The sequence below is a fragment of the Suricata suricatta genome, chromosome 3 (assembly GCF_006229205.1).
Source record: "Suricata suricatta isolate VVHF042 chromosome 3, meerkat_22Aug2017_6uvM2_HiC, whole genome shotgun sequence".
NCBI lineage: Eukaryota > Metazoa > Chordata > Mammalia > Carnivora > Herpestidae > Suricata > Suricata suricatta.
Window position 1 is genome coordinate 143735378 of NC_043702.1, and position 21089 is coordinate 143756466.

Genomic DNA, 21089 nt, shown 5'->3' on the forward strand with positions numbered 1-21089 from the left:
GGGCGCGCCCGGACACCGCCCACTTCCTCACAAAGCCAATCAATGAGCAGCAGCTCCTAGCCAATGAGACGACAGCGCCTTATTTAAATGATCATCTCGGCCGCCAGTCTCCCCTAAGAGGCGGCCAAGATCGTGGCGGCGTCTCGGGCACACCCTGCAACTGCGGTTTAGAACTGAAATTCGCCTTTTTTATTTGTAAACGGGTTGGGTTAAAGGGAAGAGAGTAACAGCATTTCCACATTAAACGTAGCAATCATTGCGGGTGCCCAGGTCTACCTTTGGTAAAACCGTTAGGTAGGCAAAAAATTAGTTTAAATTGCTCCTTTCATCTAATATGCCCCACCCAGAACTATATTCATTAGATCTCCTTTTGCGTCTTCCTGGGGACGAAAGGGAGAAAAATGAAGAAAATTAAATTTGTAACTATATGAACATGCTTATTTCAGTGACTGAACATAACAGGTGCTCAGTAATTTTGTTCCATGCTGGTTCTTAACCTAGATAAACAAAACCGAGGTTCCCAATAATTTATAAGGAATGGTTTTGACAGGCAGTGCCCTTGACAAATAACTTCTTGGTTTTTATCTTTAACTGTAGGTATCTCAAAATGATTATGACTTGCATATTACTATTACTGTATGCCAGGGATTCTTTAAAGTCCTTTACACATTTATCTCAACTTTCACTTCAACCCTGTGAGATAGCTACTATTACTTGCATTTTACAAATGAGCAATACAGAGCATACAAGACAGCGAGTTGTAAAGCTAGGGTATGTACACAGGCAGTTGGTCCATGTTCTCGCTCTTACCCACTATACCATACTGCCTCTAAAGATAGTGAGAAACTAAAAAATAATATGTGGATGTGTGTATGGGGACACAAAGTATGAGAAAGCAAAGTCTCTGAGTAGGAAACAAAAAGAAAACGCCAGGATACTAAATTATATTCACTGACACTCAGCAGGACCTTAAGTTGAATCCTGTTAACAATTTTTAAATAAAATTATTTATGGAATCCTTTAGGACTGATGCACAGTGAAAACACTAGTTTTTTTTAAGCAAAAAAAGCTAATATGAATTACAATTATCTTCAAGTACACTTCATTTATTTCTTATTGTGAATGTTATTCATCAAATTAACATTGAACACTTAAGCCCTCTAAAGCTTAAGTCACTGAAATGTTTGATTCACCTTTTTTTTAACATAGTGATAGTACATTTTGTTTATATGTGTTCTCCATAGTTTTTCATAAATGCTGCTAACTCATAACTTTTTTTTTAAAAAAGCAGAATGAACTGTATAGGATATTTTTTATTTGCCCCTCCATTTCCATTCTGCAGTATTTTCCAGGCTGCTCTTTGCTGTGGGATTCTGATCTGTATTCTATATATGCTACATTAATAGCTTTTCTTACTCCATGGCTTCTGTTTTGCTTCAAAGAGGGAGGTCACTAAAGGTACTTACTTCCTCCACTTCTCTCCGGCCTTGGGCTGACTATATCTCAACATTAGAAGCAACACAGAGTTGAACAGGTGACCTCTCCCCTCATCCCTTCAGATCTGGGGGTGGGAATACCTTAGTTGTTAATAGTTCCAGGGGGTTGCATTATTGCTTGTTACCCTACATCCCACTGGCCACATCTTTGCATATACAGTTGACCCTAGGACAACATAGGTTTGAATTGCACCGCTTCACTTACAGGACTTTTTACAGTACTGTAGGTGTATTTTCCTTTTTATGATTTTCTTTATGACATTTTCTCTAGCTTACTATATTGTTAGGAATACAGTATATAATACATATAATATACAAATTATGTATTGTTTATGTTATTGTTAAGACTTCCAGTCAGCAATAGGCTATTAGTAGTAAGCTTTTGGGGAGTCAAAAGTTATACAGATTTTCAGGTGCACCAGGGGTGGATTGTTCAAGCATTTTGCAGCTTCTGTCTCAATCTACAACTTGGGAAAACTGTGAATTTCCTTGAGACCATTTCATATAGGAAGATAAAGCCTGGATTATGGATAGAACTGTATGGGAAGCCAGATGTTTGTTCCATTTGTCTATGGTCTTTGCATTCAATTTTTAAGGAGGCCTGCAGAATATGTTCTGCATCCCATGCTGTTAAAATGTGTTCAATAAAACCTAGATATACTGTAATGGGTAGGACCAAAGAACTCTGTATTTATTTTAAATATCAAAATAACACAACAAATTAGTTCAATATACAATACACTTCCTAGTCTTCACAGAGAACTGAGTTTTTCTATAAAGACATCTGTATTTATGAAACATGAGACAGCTAAAATATGTAACTCACAAGATACTTCACACAGTTGACAAAATAATGAATTTCGATATTTTAGATTTTTCTTTGTAATTGCTTTTAAGTGTCCTTTAATGATTAAAAACAAAACTTATGATTTGAGACTGAAGACTATGTTCAAAAGCATTTCCACTTTAATGTACATCATAAATCCCCTTTATCAGAATATTTACTACACAACATAGAGCAGCTAAATGCCCACCTCTGTACTCAGTTTAATTATTATTATTATTTTTGGCAGCCACATTCATCAATTGTAATACAGTTGTGTCTATAGGGATAAGAAAAGTCCAATTTTTGGAAGAAATAAAAAATTCTGTAATTACACCACAGAACGCTGTCCAACTTTAATGCAAGCAGATTTACCAAGCAAAGAGGTGAAATAACAATGAAAAGTGTACATGCTCTTCATTCAAGAAATGTTTTAGAATCTCCAACAATAATGCAAGCACTAAATTACTTTTGTATTTAAGAATTAAGAAAAGTATCTCCGTCATTGTATAACCTCTATTCTCATATAATTCTTAATTTCTTTTTATATAAATGGCTGCAGAGGCTAAATTTAAATTGCCTTGGGGTTTTTCAATAGCCATAGATTTAAGATCAAAACATAGCAAGTTGAATGAAACATGAAGAGTAAACAAAACAGTCACTCTCTACCAAGCCCTTCTTTCTCTCGTCTTCCACACAACCTAATCCTACTACTTCTATCTTATTAATGCTACTTCCAAAGAGAAGAGCAGAAAGCATGCTAATATTTTAGGGTAAAAGTATCTTTAAGTTGAAATAACACTAGAGGAAACAAGGGGGTGATCCCCCCAAAAGGACACTACAGACTTTACTGAGAGAGAGGAATGTGCAAAAGAAAGGGGGGGGGGGCGAGAATCTAAGGAAGAACTGCCTATAGTTCCTAGAAATTATTTAGAAAATTATTCTCACATTATCCATTATTCACCCTAATCACAAGTAACATTTACCATAATACCATGTAAAGTTTTAGAAATGCTACTTGTTCCTTATTAAATATATTTCTAGTCACTTTAAATTTGACACTGAATCTTAGAATAATCCAAGTACGACGTTAAAGGTCTTAATTCTTCCTGAGTTCATCAACTCAAATTGTATATTGATTGGGATGTTGCTGCTCCTAATGAGAAACTTATCTCAAACCATCACCTCTAGTTCAGTTTTAGGCAAACTGAAATGAGAAGCCATTCAATGTAGAGCTGTGTGGGTATGGGGAACTGATTATTTTCAAAAAAGGGAGGTGGGTGGGGAGGAGACAGAGAGGCAGACACGCTACTCATTTTATTTTATTTGTCAGATTCCTCTAATAAGCATCTAGAGACAGGCCCTGGAGTGGCTTCACAGTAACTAGAAAGGCCACAAAAGAGTAAAAAAAAAAAAAAAAACCACCACCAACAAATGTTCACACTATTACTTACTGCCATTTTCCTAAATAATCATAAAGTAATCTAAAAAAAGTGCTGCCTGACCAGCAGGCAGCACAAACACAAAACCCATAACAACAACAACAAAATCCAAATCATTCATTAACCAGTACAATCTAGCCAGCAGAATCAATTTTAAGCATCGACAACACATTGAAAAGGCACAAAGCATTCAATTCAGAAAAGACTGGGTATAAAAAGGACACTGTCAAAGAGCTAACGCTTTAAATCTGACTTTTCATCAATGATATGTTAGAATGATCTGGTCGGAAGAGAACTCAAACTTATAAACACGCCAGTTTAATTGTGTTTCTGTTTGCGATTAAATACTGAAAAGCAACGAATGAGATTTAATTACTTATTAGCCCTTAACAGTTTACAGTCACTCTGCAAAGATGTTTGACACTTCTAAAGTTGACAGAAATTAGTGTACCTATATCATGACCTACAATCACTTAAAAAGAAGTCACTTAATAAAGCACCAGTTTAAAACCCTATTTTTGCTACTCCTTTTCTCCCAGCAAAAATGACTAAACTGCTTAAAAGTATGCCAGGATCATTACCTTTACAGTTTGTTGGTTAAATCTTGCTGGCATGAAGAACGAACCCTAACCTTCACTGGTATTTTAGGCTGCAAAAAATAGGTGGGGTTTCTTATAAAAATAACTTCAACTTGTCTTAAAAAAAATTCTAAGGCAAAATTATTTTAATAGTGTAGTGTAAAAAATAAGCTTATTATTTAGCATTTAATAGTGTCCACTTAAAAGAAGACATTCAATTAATTAAACTGAGGAAAACTAAGTATTCTTACTTGTTTGTCAGTATGACTATTCCCAGAGTATTTTCTTCTGTTTTTATTTTTATACATATAAACACAAACACAATCTGAGTATTCAAACTAATGATTTTTTTAAAAATCCATAATCCTAGGACTTCAACTGTGCTTCTTTGGACAAATATTTATTCAAACAACAAAGAATTTTAATTCTTTTAAACCATTTTAATACCTACTAAAAATCTTTGGTGCATTTAAGGAAAAATTGATTAGGTTAACACATTTCTACACTTGATAAATTATTCAATTTACATATTAAGTGCTAACTGCTATCAGCTAAAAATTAATTTAAAATAATAAATTATGCTCATAAAATAAAAAAATTCTGAATGAGGCTAAACTTAGTTGCAAGATTTAAAATTTTAAGTACAGTTACAAAATTAATGGATTTTAGAGTTAATGGAACATTTGTCCAAATACTCCAAATTAAATATTACAAAAGATTAACTGAAAAGAGTAGGCCTCATTTCAAATTTTTTGTGCCAACTTCAACAACTTATTTACATTCAGTTTGCCCAAATCCATGAGGTTTTCACAATTTTACAATGTCCTATACTCTAATTTTGGAAATTAGAGGCAGCAGATTTGTGTGTTTGTCCATCCACTGAGATAATTCCTTCACAAGAATTATACTAGCTGCTTCTCAGACTGTTTAAAATTACATGAAAAGATGCAGTGCCTGGCACTAGAAGCAGCATTTATTAATGCTAGCTTTCTTTCCCTGTTAGTAGCTCTGCCATTTTTAATGCTACGAGCTTAAGTGAGTCCTTTTCTTAACCTTGGATTCTTTATCTCTAAAATGGGAATATAGCATGTCTTTCCTCTTTCAGATTTGGTTATGAGGTTAAACAAGACAACTGTAAAAAGCATTTTATAAAAGAGTATTCAAGTTCATCTACAATAATAACTAAATATAATTATATTTCACTTTATCTAAGAGATGTATTCCAGAAAAGTTTCGTAGTGTAAACCAATTCCTATGATCAAATTATGTATTTATAGCATTAGGAAATTATTATTAAAAGAATCCTAAATACCTTCAAAAAAGCAAAGTATTCTTTTCAATGTGAAAATGCAACACCCTATTTCTTTCTTGCTACCAAGCAAATAACATACCATACACAGACACATATATACCATTGCCTTTTTATAAGTCCAAACTTTTCTTCAATGGTTTATATGTAATAAGGAAAGGGTCTACTTTCAGGTATTACTTCATTCCATTATAGTAAGTTTTTGATTTGAAAGTCTTGCTTTTATGATAAGAACCAAAAATCATAAAGACATGTATTTTTCAAAGTCAATTTGAAAGACTAACAGACTAATAGTACCTCATACAGTGAAGTTCAATCACCTAAGTACCCCAGTATTATAACATTTCCACACAAAAGTAAAAGTGTTTTAAAAGGAATACATTAATTATGTCTACTGGTCCTAGACTAATTATAACCAAACCTTGATAATTGAGGCAAAACTCAGGGTTTTTTTACTTATATGAGCTACTTTGGTTAACTGCCTCAATCTCAACACTTTTTTTCTTTTATTTCCACTAGTAGGATGTGAATGTTCCTGTAAAGTACCTTCATTTCTTAAGTGCTTCAGCAAACAAGTTTCCCCATTAGAGAAAGTGGTTAAATTTAATTCATTAAAACTTCATTATTTTATTTGTGATTTTTTTTCACAAGGGCTGGGCCAGACTTTACAGTTTACACACAAAAAAGTGCTCAAAGCAATCAGGAGTGTAAACAAAACTGAAATAGAAAACTCTTAAAATTGCTATTTTCCAGTAGTTTACATACAAATGACATGCTAATAAATCAACCCTGCCTATTCTAATCCTTCAAGCAGCTCTACTAGGAAACATCATCCTAGTTTAAGTTTAAATTGACTTGAAAATATGGAAAGTGCACATCTTAAAGGTATTTTGTAACTTTGACTGGCTTTTTCCTCAATTAATTTTTATCAGTGAGGTTTTTGCTCTGCTATTTCCTTTCACCAAGTCCTCAACTTTTGTCTCTTACAAAAATAAAAATCAAGGATAATTATAGACATTAGGCTTATGTGAAAAGCAAAATAAAGATCTAGATTACATGTAAATCTGTCTACAAGTAGTGGTTCCCTTTAATTAAAGTAAACATGGAATTTAGTTAGACATAAATTTTATAATTTGGCACCTTTCCTAACAGTTACGTATGTAATACCTAAGTTCTGTCTCCCAGAATTTCACTTAATCAAAATGAGACCAAAAGTAGCTTATAAATTAAATTTCAATGATTAGTTATAACTGCCCCTCCTTTAGTGAGATGAAGATACATGCTCTGATGTACTGTTATTGTTTCTTAAACAAATGTCAAAATATAAAAGGTGAACTTACCTTGAATGTTATGTAGTTAAAATGGTCATAATTTGCTTTTAACACATTTTCAACTTCGTATAATTTAATGCCTGCACATATGTTTGCACTTTGTATTCATGATTACTGAAGCACAGGCAAAAACCAGTCATTTGAATAAATATTTCCATTCTATTTCATTTAACAAGCTAATCTTACATTAAGTTAGCTTTCTGGATTTGAGTTTATCAAAAGACTAAAGGATTAATAATAACATGAAATTATGGCCAGATTAAAAAAAACCACAAAAATATCCAAAACATCCCTACAAATTTAAATTCCTAACTTCAAATTTTAAAAATGTAGAAGAAATGAATCTTAAGTTAGGATAAGAAGAGTTGCAATTATCAGTGTACTCTTAGAATCTTTCTTAAAAGCTACATGGTCCTTAAGCTTGTTTGGAATATGCAGAAGGGAGAAAAGAGGATTGAAACTAAAGAGTAAAAATGTCCACTGATGATTAAAAACAAAAACATAAAGTCAACAGCTAGTAATATTGAAAAATTTGAGGAACCATTAAAAATTAGCACTGCCATATTTAAAAATCACAAAAATGTTAATTTCAAATGTTATACCTCAAAATGTGTCCAAATATTTGTATGTTCAGTTAACAGAAATACATATTTTTCTTGATTTGAAATGGTTCTGAGGACTTGAGAAACTAGAGAAACTGAAAAAAAACAGCAGCCTTCCTAATTTAAAAGCCATCAGTCTAGGCTACCATTAGCACAGAACAATCAAAAAAGTCTATGGAATGTTTAGATTTACTCATGAATGATGCTCATTATTAGAAATACTTTGTACAGCAGTAGCATTATCAAGGCCTAGTAAGGTTCCAAGGTAAGACTGTTCTCTAGGGTCTAGCATTTGTTCAGGTCGTACGGCATGAACTATATTTGCAGGTTGAGGAGTAAGAGTATATTTTTCCAGAAAAGCTAAGTCAGCTGCTCGGGGATAATCAGTTGATTGTGGCTGTGGTGACAAGATCTCATGAGAAGATGGCGGAAGCGTGGTTGTATGACGCACCAGATCGCTCGGAGTGTCAGGCATCTGAACTGGAACCAGTGTCACCGGGACACATACTTCGGCAGACACATTCTGTAGCAGAGTCTTGGCTTCTGACTGGTAAACTTTAGGCTGGTCCATATATTGTTTTGTTTCTGTTTGAAAGATTTTATCATCAGATGAGTACTCTACTGGCAAGGATACAAGTTTTTCCTCAGAAGTACTGAGTGGATCGTCTGGAGATTTTATGCCATGAACATGGTCAATGTGGTATTTCAGCTTGTCTTTCCGCTTAAATGTTGCATTACAGTGCTGACAGTTGAAAGGCCGGGCATCAGAATGGATAACCAAGTGTTTTGTTAAAGTTTTCTTAATTCTAAAAGATTGATTGCAAATTTGACACTTGTATGGTTTTTCACCTGTATGAACAAAAATGAAATTAAGGTAAAAAGCATTGAGCTGGTAAGACAATGTTTTAAAGTAGCAGATTTTCCACAGGAATACTTACAAGAACTTAAAAAAAGCAGTGATATTTTATGTTATCACAAAATGGAGACAGTATAGTAAGCCAGTAAAGACAATGGGCTCAAACATTAAAAAGATCCAGGTTTGAATTCTAGCTGTACCACTTACCAGCCAAACCTTGAGCAAGATACCCAACTTCTAAGCATAGTTTTTTCATCAGTAATATGCAATAACAATAGAGCCTACCTCAGAGACTGAATGAGAAAACAAGCAGTGCTTAGAAAGAACTGTACCTGGCATAAGTACTTGATGGACTCACAGACTATTATTGTTTGTTTTTATTCCCACTACAGCCCCTCAAAAAGTTGTAAAACTGAAATATCTGATTTCCTCCCACCTAAGAAGGATAAAAATGAAAACAGCAACTCTGATTAACTAAGTTCTTAGAATTAGACTAGGAAGTAGTGACACTTAAGGGTCAGCCTGAGGCCACTGTAAGAAGAGTGGATCAGGATAAAGAACAAGGAAACTGAACTAGTTTTCAATTCCTCCTGAGTTAGGTTTCCACACTGTAGTTTTGTTTTTCCTTTTTAATGTGAAACATTATATATTCCTAGGTTAGCCAGTGTGGTAAGCAGAATAATGACCTCCAAAGACATACACATTCTAGGAAGCTATAAATTTGTTACTTTCCATAGCAATAGGGATTTTGCAGATTAAGGATGTTGAAATGAAGAGATTAACTGGATTATCCAGCCCAGCCTCATCTAAACACAGGAGACTTCAAAGGTGGAAAATGAATGAAAAAGAACGCATCAGAGAGATGCAACAAGAGGAGAACTCAACCCCCCGCATTGCTGGCTTTGAAAATGGGAAAAGGGGCCATGACCCAAGAAATGTGGTGGCCTCTAGAAGTTGGGAAAGACTCTCAACTTACAACAAGCAATAAAACTAGAACCTGGGTCCTGCCACTATAGCTAAGACGGTTTTATCATAATCCAACTGAGCAGGAAAGAGATTCTTCCCTAGAACCTCCAGAAAGAAATGCAGCCCTACCAATATCTAGATTTTGGCCCATGTTAGATTTCTCACCAACAGAGATCTAAGATCATACACAATTATATTACTTAAGCCAGTAAGGCTATGGTAATTTGCTACAGCAGCAAGAGAAAACAAATAAACCCAGATATACAATTGTACAACAAACACAAAGGCAGATATTTTAAAACTAAATGAAGAGATTTTATATTAATTGTTGCATGAGTTTGTTGATATCACTGTTTTCTTTTCCCTTCCATTTAAAACAAAGCCAATTCTCCTAGAAAATTAAGAGAATTGCATCTTCAAGTTGAGCCACTAATACCAAACAATTAATTATTCATTAAATATTATTCCTTAACTGTTATTTTGTGGCCCATAGGAACTTTCAAATCCCAGTACAGAAAATTTTACAGGCTGAGATGCTGGTTCCCGGTACTATTAGATTTCTACTTGTTTTTAAACTAGTATCATGACTGATGTCACTAAAGAGGAAGTAAAACATTATATAAAGGGTTTAAATTCTTGAAAAGATAGTATTTGCAACTGTGTTTAGAACACACTGTATCCAACATTTGATTCCACCTGAAATACCTAGAATCAGGGACGATATAAAAAAGGTTATAAAAGAAAGTTCTGAAAAAAAATTACACTTCCAAAATGCATTAAAACCAGTCATGCCAGGATTATTTTTTAATTAAAAAAAAAACCCTCTAGCATAGCATTACTCATACTACCAACAAGCATATAATTTATTTTTAAAAATAAAAGTATTGGTTTTAAGTATTCTCCTTTGCACAGTATTAACCATGATAGTTTCTTAAGCACATTCATTAAAAAGCTTTTATAAATGACTTAATGTCATAGTTAATCAGTTCTAGTGTCCAACAAATACTTTTAGGAAACTGGGACTCAGGCATATTTCTTCAAAAGTTTCTATGATCATTTTAAACAAATGTCCTTTTTCCACAGAAGAAAATCAATTTAGGTTTTTAAGAAGACAAAGATCCACAAAGGAAAGGTTGATTTTCTTATATCTAAAAAGCATATTTGGGAGTGCTTATAGATACACAGTGAAAAGAGTCAATACTGTGGACTTAAGGAAAGGAGGAACACTTATTGAAGAAACATTCTACAGCACGGGAAATCTCTCTGTAGCAAAAGTATCTATTTGACAACAATGAACTCAAGTTGGGGGCATCTCAGGATCATAAATCAGAGACCTAAGGAAACAAAGGAAGGTCTCCCGCAAGATACACAGAAAGGGATCTATTTTTTAAGAGTGCAAATAGATAAAAAAAAAAAATGCTCAAAGAAATGTAATCTCTTTCTCAGCTAAAATCATAGTAACCTATGAGTCATTAGAACTAAAAAATGTCTTCCAATGGATCAGTTATGTTTAAATAGTAAAAATTAGTATATGAAAATATAACTTGAGGACTTCCATTCAAACTTGATGGAGTAGCTTCCTTTTTTTATATATAGTTTATTGTCAAATTGGTTTCCATTTAACACCCAGTGCTTTTCCCCACAAGTGCCCCCCCCCACCCCCATGACCATCACCCCCTTCCCTCGGCCCCTTCCCCTTCAGCCCTCGGTTCATTTTCAGTATTCAATAGTCTCTCGGAGTAGCTTCTATCACAACTATGTCTTGCTAGTGAAGAGGGAAAGATAAAAGATTTTTTAAAACTCAAAAAATCTACTCTTCATAGGCACTGAAGTACAAACAAGGCAGATAGGACAAAAGTGGGCAAGATTCTAAGACACAGGAAGGTATGGAGGTGTTTTCTTTCCTCAGTGCACTTTCAGATTGAGTGAAAATAAGTAAATAAATCCTCTGGGTATGGGGAAAAATAAAATAAATCCCCTGGGTATGGGGAAATAAGAGGCCAAGTGGCAGCTGAGGGCTTGATGACATTCCACTGGAATGGGAAAATCAAAGCTAGAGTTTGGGACTACCAAGGATTTAAGGAGTCAAGAGCAAAGGAAAGAACAACAGAGAAATGAGCACAAATACTGATATTTGCCAACTCCCAAGACGAACATCTGCTGGATGAGATAGCTAGAAAGCAGAAGCTGGATACTGAAGGGACAAAAAGATATTTTAGCAAACCCAAGGGTACTGGGGAGATAAAGATTACAGTTTAAGGCTCACCAGAACAGTGATGAACTAGGGGAAAGGTAGATCAGAAATAGACAAGAACAGATCAATGTCATCTCATTCTATCTGCTTATGAGAAGAAAATTAAACGTAACTGGGAAATAATACATCTTCAAGAGCCTCTACAATATTTCATTTACAAAATCTAAGGTTCATTTCAAAACAGTCAGGCATGTCAAGAAACAGAACCAAATGACCAAATGCTAAGAGATGGGGGAGAGGGGGTCATAGATACTCCTAAAGATGAGGAGAAATTACAGAAGACTGAAATATTAAGATGAATATGATTAATATGTTCAAGAAAATACAGGAAAGAATTCCACCACAGAATTGAAATCTATGGGAAAATGGAAATTCTGGAACAGATTACTGAATAATTTAGTAGATAGATTTAATAGCGTATTAGACACCACAGAAGAAATAATTAGTACAATGGAAAATAGATCAATAGGAATTATCTATATGAAAGCACAAAGAGAAATAGATCGAAAATACAGAAAAAGCATGATATATATATATAGAAGACAAAGTAACATATCTTCCATACATAAGCTGGAATCCTAGAAAGAGGAGAGAGTTTTAAGATTTTCCCTATACAAAAGAAAGACATCTCAAGTCACAGATGCAATAAATTCTATATAAACCTCAAAAAATAAAAACAAAAATAAAAAAACCCCACATCTGTGCACACTAGAATAAAACTACTAAAAATCAAAAAGAAAAATCTTAAAAAGCACCCAATTAAAAAGAGAGATTTATTTTAAATGAGCAACAATAAGACTAACAGTACACTTTTCAACAACAAAAGATGTTCAAAGAGGGAAAAAAATGACATATTTACAATGTTGAAAGAAAATTAGCTGCTAATGTAAATTATATCATCAGGAAAAATATTCTCCATAAAGTGAAATAAAAACATTTTCAGATAATCGAAACCTAGGAGAACCTGGTGTTGGCAGATATGCTCGAAGGGAGTTCTGCACATGGAAGAAAAATGATTCCAGGAGGAAGAATGTGAATGCAGGAAGCAGTTAACAGTCAAGGGCACATATACGATTACAAATAAATATTATGGGTTATTTAAAACAAACGAAAAAATAATCTCTTACGTGGTTTAAAGTATATGTAGAATTAAAATATATATAATGCATAAAAGGTGAGAGATAAGGGTGTTGTAAGGTTTTTTTTGTGTTGTCTAGAGATTGATAAAGAACTAAAGATAGACTAAAAATTTACGGATACACATAGTGATCGATCTTTAGGATGATTACTAATGAACAATGAAAGAACATACAACTGACAAGCACTAAGGAAAAAATGTGTAATAAAAATCCTTCATGATTTCAAGGAAGTGAAGACGAGAAAGAGAGCATCAAAGAAGGACAAATAGCATGATGATAGATTTAAATCCAAATAAATGAGTATCATGTAAAATTTAAATGACTAAATTAAGAGATTATCATAATAGATAATAAAATGATGCTCCAAAGACACACATCTTAAATACAAGTCCACAGAAGGACTGAAAGTAAAAAGATAGAAGAAATATACATAAACATTATCCAAAAGAGAACTGATTAATCTTTATCCCAATGTAAAGAGGAATATTTTATAATGATAAAAAGGACCACTGTACCAACAGATATGACAATCTGTACATGTTTAATAACACAGGCTCAAAATATATACAGCAAAAAATTAAAGAACTCATAATGAAAAAGTATAATTTTCAATCAAGAGGTTGGTAGGAGATTTTAACATAGAACTCTCAGTAACTTATAGAGTAAGCACACAAAAAATATCAAGAATGTAGAATATTCAAGTAATAAGACATGTTCTCTGGCAAAAGTAGAATTAAGTTAGAGATCAGTAACATAAAAATAGTTAGAAACCCCCCGAATATTTAGGAATTGAGCAATACATTTCTAAATAAGTCATAAATGAGAGAATAAATCTGAACAGATTAGGAAATATTTTTAAATGATTTATAATGAAAACAGGAAACTTAAAGTGTAGAATTGAAAGCAATGTTTGAAGGGCAACCTAGGATATTAAAATACATACAATTAAAAAAAGAAACGCTAAAATTTAGTAAGTTAGGCATCAATATAAACTAATTAGAGAGGGGCGCCTGGGTGGCTCAGTCAGTTAAGCGTCCAGCTTCAGCTCAGGTCATGATCTCACGGTTCGTGGGTTCGATCCTCGCATCAGCCTCTGTGCTGACAGCTAGTTCAGAGCCTGGAGCCTGTTTCAGATTCTGTGTCTCCCTCTCTCTCTGCCCCTCTCTCACTTTCCCTCTCTCTCTGCCCCTCCCTCACTCGTGCTCTGTCTCTGTCTCGAAAATAAACTATATTAAAATTTTTTTTTAAAAAGCTAGAGAAAGACAGAAATTAAACCCAAATAAAACAGAAAAACAGAAAAAGCAGAAATGAAATAAAAACATATATAAACAAAGGAAATATCAAAATATCCTACAGTCATTGAAAAGATACATAATATGATACCTTGAATTCTACAGATAGATTTCATATTTTAGACTAGAGTTCTTTAAAAATTAAAAAAATGACAGCTCTGTAACTTTTAAAGAATCTTTTTTTTTTTTAAGTTTTTTTTTATTTTGAGAGAAAGAGTGAGAGCAGGGGAGGGGCAGAGAGGGAGAGAGAGACTCCCAAGCAGACTTCAATTCATACTGTCAGTGTGGGGCCCGATATCGGGCTTGATCTCATGAATCATGAGATCATGATCTGAGCTGAAATTAAGAATCAAGTGCTTAACCAACTGAGCCACCCAGGCACCCCAAGAATCTCTGACTTAGTCTCTTCATAAAGAATAAGTTCAGAGGAATTTATCAGAGAATTTCTCCAAATACTGATGAGGAAAAATGCCAACTTTACATAAACTCATTCATTTCATTTAAAAAGATTTATTATTGCCCAAATTATTTTTTAAGGCCAGCAGAGTCATAAAAATAAAACCTGTCAGGAATATTACAAGGGGGAAAAAAAGAGTATGTCTAATTAATATAGACCAAAAAGAAAAGAAAAAGAAAAAAAAGATACAAAATATAAATTAAATTCAACTATATAGTAATAGGGTAATTAATACATGGCCGATTTGTATTTGTTTTAAGAATCTAAGATTTAATGTTAAAAGAATCAATCAATGTAATTTGTCACATTAACAAAGGAAAAAGATCTGATCACCTCAATAAATACAGGAAAAAAATCTGACACCTATTCATGACATTCTAAATAAATAAGGAATAGATGGTAATTTCTTTCTTTTAAAAAAATATTTATTTATTTTGGGGAAAGCATATGCAGTGGAGAGGCAGAGAGAGGTGGAGAGTGGACCCAAAGTGGGCTCTGCACTGACAGGCTGAGAGCAGTGAGCCCAATGTGGGGCTCAAACTCATGAACTGCAAGATCATGACCGGAGCCAAAGTTGGATGCTCAACTGAGCCATCCAGGGGCCTGTGGATAGATGGTAATTTGTTTACCGGATAAACAGTATCTATAAAACATCATATCTAATTATGAAATATTGAAAGCTTTTCCCTGGAGACAGAGAACAAGACAAGGATGTCCACTACCAGTATTTCTATTCATACACCACTGATGATGTCAACGAGAGTGAGCAAGCAGAGAGGGAGAGAAAAGGATTTAGAAAGGGAGAAATTAAATTGTCACTCTTTGCAGATGGCCAGTTTGTATGCTTGGAAAATCCAAAAAGAACTTAAACTACAGCAAAGTCATAGGATAAAAAGTCAATATACCGATGCAATTGCCTTTCTATACATCAGAAATACGTACAAATAAAATAAGAAATACAATATAATTTTGTACAAAAACATCAAATATCTCTATATAAATCTAATGGAAATGTTTAAGATATCTGCATTAAAAACAAAAACATCTTTTGTAGGCTCCATGCTCAACATGGGACTTGAAGTTAAGGGCCAGAGATCAAGAGTCATATATTCCACTGGCTGAGCCAGCCAGGTGCCCCCCGCAAACTAAAATATCAAGAAAAATTTAAAAGGACTTAAGTTAATGTAGGGATTGTTTGTGGATTAGTGATTCAATATTTATAGAAACAATTAGGGAAAAATTGACTTATGTATTCAATGACATTCCAATAAAATTCCCAGCAGATGTTTATGTTTAGAAATTAGTAAGTTGTTTCAAAATTTACATAAAAACATAAAGGAACAAGAATAATAAAGACACCAAAGAAGAACAACGTTGGATAACTTACACTACCAGACAACAAAAGCTGTCAGGATTTAAATGGCACAAGCAGTAATGGAGCGAGGACATACAGACAGTGCAGTAAAGCAGAACAGAGCCCAGAGACAAACCACACATATAGCATCACTTAATTTAAAACAAATATGCCAACGAAATGCTATAAGTAAAGGATGATCTTTCCAATAAATGGTGCTTGGGTAACTAGGAAGCCACATGTGAAAAGAAAAAAAAAGAAACAAGTAAAAAAAGAACTCTGATCTTTACCTAACAACAAGCAAGCAAGTAAATTAGAGAAGGTTTGTAATATAAATAAGTAAGTGAAAATAGATCTTCTAGAAGGCAACAGAAATATTAGCGACCTTGAAATCGGCAAAAGTTTCTTAAAGAGAATATAGCAAAAACTTAATTAGAAGCGGGGGAAAACCCCTGATATGTGACTTCCATAAAATTCAGAAACTTCAGTCACTGAAAGACACCACTACCAGAGCGAAGAGGCAAGCCACAGAGTACAATATACCTGCAATTTAGATATCCAACAGTGGACTCATATCCAGAATACAGCTAGAACTCTTCTAAATCAATTAATTAGAGAAAGATAGAGGCGCCTGGGTGGCCTAGTCGGTTAAGTGTCTGACCTCGGCTCAGGTCATAATCTCACAGTTGGTGGGTTCCAGCCCCGTGTCGGGCTCTGTGCTGACAGCTCAGAGACTGGAGCCTGCTTCAGATTCTGTGACTCTCTCTCTCTGCCCCTTTCCTGCTCATGCTCTGTCTCTCTCTCTCTCTCAAAAATAAATAAACATTAAAAAAAAAAAGAAAGACAACCCAGTTTAAGAAAATCAGCAGAAGAATTAATCAGGTTTCCATGAAAGAGGATATTTAAATGACCAGTAAGTATATGGGAAGGTGCTCAGTATCATTACTTACCACAAAGATGCAAATTAAAAGACACATTGACATAGTACTACATATTCATCAGAATAACTTTAGAAAAAAGGGCAGTATCAAGTGTTGGTGAAAACATGGAGCAACTGGAATTCTCATAAACCATATACTTACTAATAGGACTGCAAACTGGCACAATTACCTCGGGAAACTGTTCAGTAGTGTCTACTAAGTAGAACATATGCATATCCTATCAGCCAACAATCCCATGGCCGGGCGTGTACACAAGATAAATAAATACATTTGTGTATGAAAAATCATGAATAAGAATTTTCAGAGCAGCTTTATTCATAATAGATAAAAGTGAACACAAACCAAGTGTCCATCAAAGTTCAATGGATAAATTGTGGTATATTCATATGAAAATGAAAAGAAACAAACCACTTCCCTGGATGAATCTCACAGACATCATACTGAGGGAAATAAACCAGGCAAAACAGAGCACATTCTATAGGATTCCATTTACATGAAGTTCAAACAGGCGAAACTAATTAGTGGTGATATAAGTCAAAATAATGATTATCTTGCAAGGAGTTTACTGACTGGGAGGGGCCAGAGAGGATACTCCTGCAATTGTGGTTCTGCTCTATGTACAGTCTGACTGGTGGTTACGTGGATGTATTCATTTACAAAAATTCATTGAGCAGTTCATTAAATTTTGGATACTTTACATACAGTTTAAAAAATTCTGCCAAGTCTAAAGTCAAGTCCTAAATTTATCAGCTTTAATGCTTGTTTAAAATAAATGCACGACATTTCAACAAGACTACTGGTGAAGAACAGATGTAATCACTACTCTCAGAATTACAACAAAATACATAATGGATGAGAATAGCCCTGTATAGAAGAAAATCTTACATCTGTATTCCAACCAATGTCTCTAATTGTGTGGTTTGAAAGTACCAGATAGATCGGAGGCTAGTCATAGGAAGACATGATAAATTCCTTCAGTAAGTATTTACTAAGCACCTATAATCTGCAAGTTCGGGGCTAGGCACTAATAATATCTACTCATTTGAACCAATTAGGTGTACTGACCTGTCAAAAACTGAAAGCAATCCATTTGTTATACCTTGTCTAGAAAAGAATATATTAGTAGAAAAGGTCTACATGGAGTCTAATTAAGGGGATTCCAAAAAATAAGAATTTAGCAATTTAGATAATATACTAAGGGTATCCTTGCTAGGGAAAAATAATCTGGGAAGCAAAAATTACTCTGGTCCCAAAAGAGGTACACAGTTACATAGGTAAAGATGATTCAGTATCCTTCACCATTTCTTTGATAAACCAATCCATAAAATTACTACCTAATCTTAGTCTAGAACTACATTTAGCAATTTTTCTAATTAACAAATTTAGCAACTCTGCTTCCTTGATTAGAGAAAAAGGATACCTTGGGTAGTACACTCTTCATTTTGTACAAGGTGAATAATAAGATGACATTCTGGTGAATCTATTTCCAGTGGTTTTTATGAAGAACTCCTAAGAATACTTACAATCTTTGTGCACAGACAGAAAAATGATTTTCTGGACCTCTATCTTACTCTCAGGAATGGACTTGGGAACATGGCAACCAGTTCATGGAACAGCCAAACTCTGAAGTCCTGTCCGGGTAGCCTGCTGACCACTTTAGATTAGAGCTGGCAAACTACAGCCCAAAAGCCAAATACAACCCCTTGCCTGTTTCTGCAAATAAAATTTTATTGGAACGCAGCTAATACACATGGTGACAGCTGCTTTCATGCAACAAAAGCAGAGTTGAGTGGTTATGATAGAGACTGCCGGGCCCATAAAGCCTTAAATATTTATTACCTAGCCCTCCACTCAAGTTTGCTGACCTCTGCCTGAGGTGATTTCTCACTCTCATTTCATAACTGCCACACTCTTTGTCTTACTCTATAATAGAGCTCACGTCCTCAATTTTCAATGTTAGGACGACTCGTACCTAATTCCATCCGAGATATTTAGAAATGAAAATTCTACATTATCATTGGTCATTGACTAATTACTATAAATGAATGTTTTCAAAAGACTTAATGCAATTATAAAGCCAGCCCTTATTAAGTTTCTCCTGTGAAATAATTCCTGCAGTTTTACTGCATCAATCAATGGTTGAATTAACTTTCTGTAAGTTTATCATTTCTTTCAAACATGAGTTTACTGAGTTTGTTATTTATAACTAATATGGAAGATATCATTAACATAGTTTCTTCATTTTATCCTATTTATATACTTCCAAATTACGACTTTTTCATTGGGAGGGAGCTGTAAATTTTTTTAACAGCAGCACTGTATAAGTAACAAATTCTTTATTATAATTTTTTGCTATTGAAATTGCCCAAATCCAGTTAATTTAGGAAATCAATTCTTTTTTTCTTCTAGAACATCAGCTTGACAAAATCCAAATAAATATAAAACAAAGAAGCCATAAACACTACTTTTAAAGAGGTGCCTTCTTTAAAAAAAAGGAAAGATTTAAAAATTGTAAATTTATGTGGGAAGTCAAACAAGGACTAAGAAAATAAGAAATCAACATAGTCTCTATTTTAAAATATGGGAGCATTACCAACAGGGAGAAAAAGAAAGATTTAGGAAATGATACCTTTCGGGAAGCAGCTGAAACAAATCATTCTACTATAACCACCTATAAGTCACAACTCACTAAGTGAAAAGGAAAGTGTACAATGATAATTTGATGAGCAAGACAATCAAATCATACTGGATTTATTCTTTAAAAGAGAAGAAAAAAAGAAAACTTTCTTCAGAGAGTTACACAGATAAAGAAGAAACATAACCCTCCAGAAAAGGGGAAAATTCAAGCTAAAAGTTGAGTAAATTCGCAATAGAAAAAATTTTCCCAAATTCTACAAAATAATATTCAAAAGTATTGAAGTATTGAAGAGAAAGTGCAGAATATTGCTCATTCATGACATCAACTTTAATATAAGTAAAAATCGTATGGGGAAAAGGCAAAAAAATTTAACCAAGAGCAACAAAATTTAAATGTCCATATTTTATTCCTGAATAATTACACAAAGATATATGTAAAGTACCTATTAACTTTTTACCTGAATGCGTCCGAAAATGCATTTCCAGACTTGATTTGCCTTTAAAAATTTTCTTACACACATCACATTGATGAAAGGTTGCTTTGTATCTAAGAAAAATAAAAAGCATTTACTTTTCAATATAACTTTAATAACATCATGAGAATATGTTACATCATTTACAAAAATTACATACAGAATTCTCACATTAATAAAGTATATAACTCCAAAGGAGCGTGAAAATACTTTTTAAGTACCAATCTGGGTGGCTCAGTTGGCTAAGTGTCTGACTTCTGCTCAAGTCATGATCTCAGGGTTAGTGAGTTTGAGTCCTGTGTTGGGCTCTATGCTGACAGCTCAGAGCCTGGAGCCTGCTTCGTGGATTCTGTCTCCCTTTTGATCCTGAGTTTGAGCTCTGCATTGGGTTCTGTGCTGACAGCCCAGAAACTGGAGCCTGCTTCAGATCCTGTCTCTTCCTCTCTCTGTCCCTCCCCCACTCACTCATTCTCTCTCAAAACTAAATAAATATTTAAAAAAAATTTTTAATAAAAAAAGTAAAGTACCAACCTTATCTCTGGTTCTTCCTCCTCCAATTATATTCAGGGAATAAATCTATACAAAGAGGCCCTTGGACTTTTAACTTTAAACCACTTACTTTTAAGATTTAAATCACTGAACTTCTATATTATTATTATTATTATTTGCTATTAAAAATTATCAAAGGGAAAATTATAAGGACAGAAACAGACCAATGATGGGCTGAAGGAACAAGAAGGAGTTGAACCAAGAGGCATAGTGGTAATTTAGGGATGACAGAACTATTCTATATCTGGAATGTAGTAATTATTACATGACTGCATGCATTTATCAAAACGTGCAGAACACAGTAAAAAGAACAAATTTCTGTCTGTAAAGCATACCTTAACTTACAAAACAGACACCGAGGCTGACTGAAAAGAAACTGCAGTAATCTCAAAAATGAGCATTCATCAAAAAGGTGACACTGCTCTAACTGGTTCACTTTATAACAATTATAATAAATATTATAAAGTTGAGCTTAAAAATAAATGTTATACCTAAATTAAAAAAGAACAAGATACCAGTCCTTTATTTTTATTACAGACTAATAGACATAAAAAGCTGTAAATTACTCAAAACCTAATTCAACAGGCAGT

At 33.9% G+C, this 21089-nt stretch overlaps 1 protein-coding gene across 1 annotated transcript in view; it reads right to left on the bottom strand.

Moving 5' to 3' along the window:
* Window positions 1-2162: 2162 nt before the first annotated feature.
* The window catches only part of ZBTB41 (zinc finger and BTB domain containing 41), a 49710-nt gene continuing 30783 nt past the window's right edge, over window positions 2163-21089 (bottom strand). Inside the window, exons 10-11 of the mRNA XM_029935400.1 lie at window positions 19936-20024; window positions 2163-8430 (exon numbers count right to left, since the gene is read on the bottom strand). Coding sequence (XP_029791260.1) covers window positions 7775-8430; window positions 19936-20024 — 745 coding nt within the window. The 3' untranslated portion in view covers window positions 2163-7774. The remainder of the gene's footprint in view (window positions 8431-19935; window positions 20025-21089) is intronic.